The 7,603-nt window shown below is 34.2% G+C and overlaps 1 protein-coding gene across 1 annotated transcript in view; it reads left to right on the top strand.

The window, feature by feature from the left end:
• Smp_141350 (putative ras suppressor protein 1, rsu1) overlaps positions 1–6,787 on the top strand; it is a gene marked incomplete at both ends in the record, with an annotated part of 31,089 nt that extends 24,302 nt beyond the window's left edge. Inside the window, 2 exons of the mRNA XM_018793319.1 lie at positions 484–630; positions 6,731–6,787. Of these exons, the coding sequence (XP_018647844.1) occupies positions 484–630; positions 6,731–6,787 (204 nt within the window). The remainder of the gene's footprint in view (positions 1–483; positions 631–6,730) is intronic.
• Between the last annotated feature and the right edge of the window lie 816 nt (positions 6,788–7,603).

The raw sequence follows: 7,603 nt of genomic DNA, 5'->3' as shown, positions 1-7,603 counted from the left end.
CTAACTTCAACCAATCCACGAAATGGAGCAACCGTCCACCATTGTCTTCAGTGAGTTGATAATAATAATATGCTCACTAGCGACTGGCTTCAAAAGATATTTTTTGGAATTGTAGAGAGAAGCAGTGACCGGTAGGGTTCAACAAGATCTATTGTGAGATATCGACTCACTGAAGAAAATGGTGAATGGTTGCTCCATTTCGTGGATTGGTTTAAGTTAGACATTAACACCGTTGGATGCCAGCTCAGTGGTCTAGTGGTTAAGCGCTCGCATGTGAGACTGATAGGTCCTGGGTTCGAATCTCGCAAGTGCGGGATCGTGGATGTGCACTGCTGAGGAGTCCTGTAATAGGATGAAACGGCCGTCCAGTGATTCCAGGTTTTCTACTGTGGTCTAGCTTCAATTGACTCATGATTTCAACTATGAAATAAATTTCATTTTAATTCCATTATTTTTGTGTTTTATTTTTGTTTTAACAAACAGGCTTTGAAAGATGAAGAAATTCAAAAGAGACAATTGGAGAAAATAAAAGCTAAACAAAATCCTCTTGTTAGAAATTTGAAATTGGTAAAGAATAGTAATCAACCAAAACGTACAAAATCAAAAGGACCCAAAGAATTATTTGAACAAGTTAGTCATTGCTATTCTTAGTAGTATTGTCCGTTGTTATAGTGTATATATTACCAAATGCAATGTTCTTATTTTGTTAATTATGAAGCAATTTATTTTCGGAGGATACGAAATTCTTTTGGTGATAGAAAGGGTTAGATAATTGTCTCTACCACTTGAAACCTCTTAAGAATAGACAATACTGATTTATCGTAATGTCACACTTTTATGACACATGTTTGCATTTCTTTAATCCAAGTTTTTCTTGAGCAGTTAGTTTCTGCTAACCAGGTATGGAATGGATAGGTCTACGCCTATAATTAGTTAGTCAGTTAGTTAGAAACTAGGATTATAAGATATCCGAAACCAGTTTTAGTTCAATTTAGATATTCTCCCGGACCAATTGGGAAAGGGGGACCAACTCCAAAGTCATGATATACATATTAATCTATAGTGAGATTTAGTGAACCAGATAAAACCAGGGTTTCGTCCACGAATTGTGTAATAACAGAATTTAACGAAGAAAACATCATTAGACACTTGTAGGTTGTTGGATTGGTGAAGAAAACACTCACACACGAATATGGGCTTAAATTAATGGTCCATGAATTAAGATTAGAATTAGAAAGCTACCTGAAGGAACAACATCTAGAGAATGTGAACTCGATTAAAATACTGTATTTACCGAAAAGTTTAAAGATCCTGAATTCAATCTGTACTGAGGTTGTGAGCGTCTGCTACTATGGAATCCAATACTAGTACAAACCAGCTGTTCAACGATTTCTGATTTTTAGTTGGTTATCGAATCAAAAATCAATCCGTGATATGGAACTACAGTCGATAGTAACTTCATAAATGTTTAAATTTTTTTCATTAGTTGATTTCCTTTCTTGTAATTAATAACAGAATGACTTCAGCAGTTTGTGTTGCATCCACTTTCAGCACTGTTTCCTGATTTCTTTTTCATCTGGTAGCTGGTTTGTAGTCTGTTGTTGATGGTATCCGGTCAAAGGATATGGAGTATCTTGCTTATAAAGTATCTTGTTTATGAACACTTGTATCTTTTTGATGATGGTTGTAGCATTTCTCGAAGTTTCAGCTCCATACAGTAGAAATATCTTGATATTCATATTGAAGATTCTTACTTTGATATTGGTTGACAGTTGTTTTGAGTTCCATATTTTTTTCAGTTGTGGGAATGTTGCCCTTGATTTGCCAATCCTTGCCCTTACGTCTGTGTCGGATCCTCCTTGTCCATCGATAATGCTTCGCATGTATGTGAAAATTTCGACCTCTTCCAGAGCTTCTCCATCAAGTTTGATTAGGTCGGTGTTCTCCATGTTGTATCTTGATTTTTCCTTTACGTATGTTGAGGCCTACATACTTATAATATAGTCATAGTTTAATAACAAAAATGAACCAGTAGTTTACAATCCAATTTTATAGTTTAAACGGTAAAATGTTGGTAATAAGTAAACTGAAAGTGTTTGATTTCTATACAATTAATACTGAAGATCATCTTCCCCATAACTTTAATTATCACCTCTGTTAGCTTGATTAGCTCCACAGACTGGTTTGTTTTGAAATTTTCTTATATTCATCTCTTTATTTTGTTTAAATATATTATAGATCCAAGTAATCTATTCAAATGTACGTGAACAAGCAATTACCAAAGCATTGGATACAATAAATCAGGATTTTGATAAGAAAACTGAACAAATTTGTCAAAATATTTAAATGTTTTTATATCACATTAAACATATTTTTAATTATACATTATAATGATTATGCTTTACATTTGTTTTAATTAAAGATTTTATTTCAATTGTAATGAACTATCATATTTCTAATTTGTTGCTTGTGTCCACAAGATATTTCAAAAGAAGGTGAAATAAGTAATTGTATAGTGAACGAAGACTAAGGTGGGGGCAACTAATCTTATTGTTCCATACAAAATTACACAATACCTTCGTAAAATATGAAAATCATGTATTAAATGCTTTATTTGTAAATCTTTCATCAACTATCCTTTACATTTTGTGTGGTCTTTTCAATTCACAATTCCTTTCTATTTCTATTTCCTTTTATTCGATCTTCTTGGCCCTTTGCTGCCATCCATTCAACTTTTGATTGATGTTAGCTACTACTTATGTCTATCGACATAAGTAGAATATAACACATTCCTTCCCCCCTCTTTGAACAGTCGCTCTTGCGATGGTTCTGCTCGCCGTACCACTTTCTCTTCTGCCTCAGTCTATGCCACACTCCCTTTAGAAGTATCGGGTCCGTCGGCACGCTACTCTTTGTAGCAGTGTCAACCAGCCTGGTCATTTAAATCTGATGTCCACTCAGCAGCCGCACGTCTCACGGCTCCTCTCCATCGACAGAAACCGCCACAGCTCACACCACACCACCAGAACACTCCACTTGACGTCACCTTCCTGCAACAAACCGCCCCAACTAGCGTCTCCCCATCATCCTCAGAACTGCACTCTCTCCACCTACTGATTGGCAACGACACCATAAGTAGTGAACGAAGACTCGAGAAATAGAAAGGAATTGTGAATTGGAAGAATCATACAAAATGTAAGGGACAATTGATGGAAGACTTGCAAATGAAGCATTAAGTGTATGGTTCTCATATTTTACGAAGATATTCCGTAATTTTGTATGAAGTAGAGAAATTGGTTTTCCCCACCTGAGTCTAGCTCATTACACTTGGAAATAAATATATCTGTATAATTGGTTATATAATTATTTTGTTTGGGATGTTTTTGGAGTTTGCTCAATTCAATGATAGTCAGTATCTTATACATTCTACCCTAATAATAATCACTGATTTTCACAACTGACTAGATTTAAGAAGAGGTTTCTCTGTTTTTTAGTGATTTAATTTGGTGGATAAAATTTAATCGAGTTGGAAATGAGATAGATATTAATCATATCACTGGATAATGTCAGTGTGATATTGGGAATTGAATAAGTTTAGAAATGTGGATTATTTAGATTTCAAGTTATCAGTATGAAGCCAATATGTTCATCAGAAGACCTAAACGTCTTGTACTCGATTCCTAGCATATGCTTGGTTGTAGATTCTTGACCATTATAGAAATAAGACGAAAGGCATAGTTAATTCTTCCTAGTTATCAATCACAGTCTAACTGAAATCAGACTGTGGTGTTAACTATCTTCAAATGTGTGGGTTGTATTTATAACAGAATAACTTCAGGTGGAGTGCCATTGAAAACCAGGGAATATTCTACAGCTGATTCTTCCTAAGACGGGAATCTTCAAGAGTCCATACTCATGACTCCACTAGAGGTTGAACCTATAACCTTCATATCTTGTGGAGTGCACTTAAATACTAGAATCACTGGGTCTTCATCCATTAGTATATTCGGATTGTGCAATCTCTTGTACTTTATACTTGTTTAATCACTATTCATTAGGATCAAATAACTTCGGAGACCCTTCTCCCCATTTATTGAGTAAACCATTGCTGATTTAATCACATATATGGGCTGTATAATTGCATCGACTCTATTCAGTATGTCACTGAGAAGCTTGCTTCATCATTTGTTCATGAATCACAATACATCCTTTAACTGTAATAACATCTATAAGTGTTGCACTGTGTGACCCAGATCCAAACTTCTCCATATTGAGACTGTTACAAATATATCCAGGAATTGTGAATTGTATTTCTTTTTCATTAGTTGTTATTATTCATATTTTCTAAGCAGATCTATTCTCAACCATTTCTATTTATAGAAAGTTACATAGTATCATTCTTATTTATTCCTTCGTAAGATATATCTTTCATCCAATTGTGAGTATTGACAAAATAATTCATAATTCGATATTTTAATTTTTTTCTTATTTCCACTAAAATTCTTATATAAGAGTTGTGTGATTTAAGACAGACTTAGGACATTAGTTTAATTCTTAAACGTTCATATGTTTTCATTTCGAATTATACCTGACTTTATGGTTGTTGGCGAGTTAAACTCGTTAGTGAACTGATTTAGCCGTTTCTTTGACGGACCTTGCATTCAATACAAAATATTGATCATCATTGCAACATTCCATGAAATACTCATAATCAGTAATCACAATTGATTGATCACTGGGTGGTGATCAATGTCATGCGTATCAAGTCCTTCTTAGTGCTGATCGAATGCTATCGATCATGTTACAATGTGGCCACTAGTCTAGGTAGCTCGACACTGCGTGCACTATGTTGATATATGATGTTGGTTGGAGGTGGTCAACAGAAAACCCTGGACCCGGGTTTCGTGCTACTTGGCACTCGTCAGCAAGGTGTACCTGTAATCTTGAGGGAACTGATGCTCCCTGACAGATTCTACCCCGTGTCACTCAGCTCCACAGTCAGAGATGTTACCACTGAGCTATTCGGGCCGCGACCGACCTCCTGTAGGACTGAGATGTAATCACAATTGATTGATCACTGGGTGGTGATCAATGTCATGCGTATCAAGTCCTTCTTAGTGCTGATCGAATGATATCGATCATTATCAGTAATTGATCTAGTAACACCAAGCAATCTATAGCTCTTATCCCACTTTTAGATTGCCTGCTACTTTTTAAATGAAAATTCAGTTCTTCATCTGTGAAAACCAATAAACTAGGTCACTTGGAAATTCTAAAATTAATTTTTGTTTTAGTAAAACCGTACAACAGTTTCCTAAAAGAAATTGTAATAAACCCTCTGAAAAGTGCTTGATTATTTTATGCTACTTTTAAATTATTAAATAGTACAATTATATTTACTAAACTTTGAGTGTTGTCCATGTAACTGATGGTTAAGTATTGAAAGTCATTTATAAGTACTAACCGAACACAATATGATTTGTTCATTACATTAGTGCCTCCTATTTTCGTATAATTCTATAGAATCACTGAGCATTAGAAGACCCAGAATGATGATAATTCAAGGCCGAACTTCAAAATGTTAGAATGTCGTTTATTGAAATTGTTATTTAGAACAAGCGAATTACGATATTTTAAATTAAATCTTTGTCAAACTTTATTCCATCAAACAGTAATATTTATAGGCACAGATGAAAAACAATAAACCAAACAAGGCAATTCATGGGTAAATGATGGTAATGAAAAAAGATTACATAACCACTCATAATAAATAAAAAGTAGAGATTAATTGAAAATGACGAGTGTACTAGTAGTGATATGAATAATAAAAAGGTAGAATAGATGCCTCGAAATAGGAGGTAGTTCAAAAATTGGAAGAATGAACATGAAAACAACAATCATGAAATTCTGTTAGAAGTACCTGATAAGAAATGTGCAAATTATTAATACAGATATTAGAAAGGAGACATGAAAGAGTTAAGAAATATAGACAAACAAGTAAGTGATGTGAAAATAGTAGTGAAATCGTCTATCAAGTCTTATTGGAACAAGGAAGGGTTAGGAGTATTATACGTCACTTTTAAACGCATAAAGTAGTGTTGTAGGCTGAACTTCTATACAATCGTCTTTATGTAGAAGATGGGATCTAACCATGTTGGGAAACTGAAAAGATTTGTACTGAATCATTGCAGATCAAGCATAGCAAAAAACCAAGGTATATGTGAACCATGTTTGACACTTTCTTAACCACCCAAGTTGTTCACTTATTGGTTGGTCAAATCTCCTTGTGATACGCCCGATCTAACTTTCTCTACAGAGAAACTGAGCCAACACTGTTAGTTCAAATTTCGTCTTTTTACTCATCCTAAAACAGATGTTGATTTACCTTTACGTACACATGAATATTAAAGGTGGTTTACACAACAAAGGTTTATTGTATGTGCTTAGTGATATCTCCAACATATCACATTGATGTAATGTGACATTTTAGTCGTCATTAAAGAAATAGGAATGAACCGATATTGTTTTTGCGCCTAAAACAATTAAGTTATATGCATTGGCATCAGCTGAAAGGCGGTGAAAAACTCAAGAACTGTTATGTCCTGAAATGACACTACATTCAACTGTATAATATCTCACCATATATTTGATCTCACGATCATTTTATTACTATTGAGTTACAGAGTTTCAAGTGTACATATGTTCAAGTTTAATTTCATTCATTTCATAGGATTACTGTTGCCTAATGAGAATGATTGGAATTAATCGTCGATTTCGACCGAAATGAGTTATTAGAACATTAGATGGTTATCTTGTAGTAACCTACTTTGGTATAATGGAAACAATTATTATTATAACCAATTGTACCAGTGATTGTTTTACTGTACGTGTTTGTTTAACTGTACCAAAGACACTTTTCCTTCCGTTGCCTCTGACCTTGCACGAACTTGCTTAAGCTCGGCAGTTCCACCAGTAAACTTTGGCACGTATCGGTATTCTTTCGATACCACGAGATCGCCAACAAATATATCTTATTGTAACTAACAACAACCTTCTGGTTTTGGGCCTACCGAGGGATCCAACTCGATACCTGATATGTGATCTTCCTGTAGTGGTGATCATAGTCAATCGCGACTCGACGCCATCTACAATCTCACTATGTCGCAAATTAACTAAGAGTTTAATACGAAACATTGAATTCCTACTGATAAACTAAATGATCAGTTGCTTAATATGATCTTATATAAGTTCAAATTTGTGTATAGTTGAAAATAGTGAGATTGTCAACTTCACTGAATATATGATCATATTAAGATTATAAAAGGTTCTACATGATATGCAAAATTTTAGATGAATACTTATAATTACCGACTTTTGTAGTGTATAAAAGGTGAAAGTTGATGGATTATTCTTATAAATGATGTATGTTATGACTTTCTTTTTATGTTCACTAAAATAAAGTCTATATATGACAAACAATCTATCAAAACTGAGGAACTTAAACTAACTCATCGTCATGTGTGGACAATTTTCCAGTAATCTGAAAAGATATCCTTCTCATTACAAGTTGTCTTATTATAGAATCATCCAAAAAACGAATTGA

The sequence above is a fragment of the Schistosoma mansoni genome, chromosome 1 (assembly GCF_000237925.1).
Source record: "Schistosoma mansoni strain Puerto Rico chromosome 1, complete genome".
In the NCBI taxonomy this organism is placed as follows: domain Eukaryota; kingdom Metazoa; phylum Platyhelminthes; class Trematoda; order Strigeidida; family Schistosomatidae; genus Schistosoma; species Schistosoma mansoni.
The sequence above is the reverse complement of the archived record's forward strand: the minus strand, read 5'-3'. Positions and strand labels throughout refer to the sequence as shown.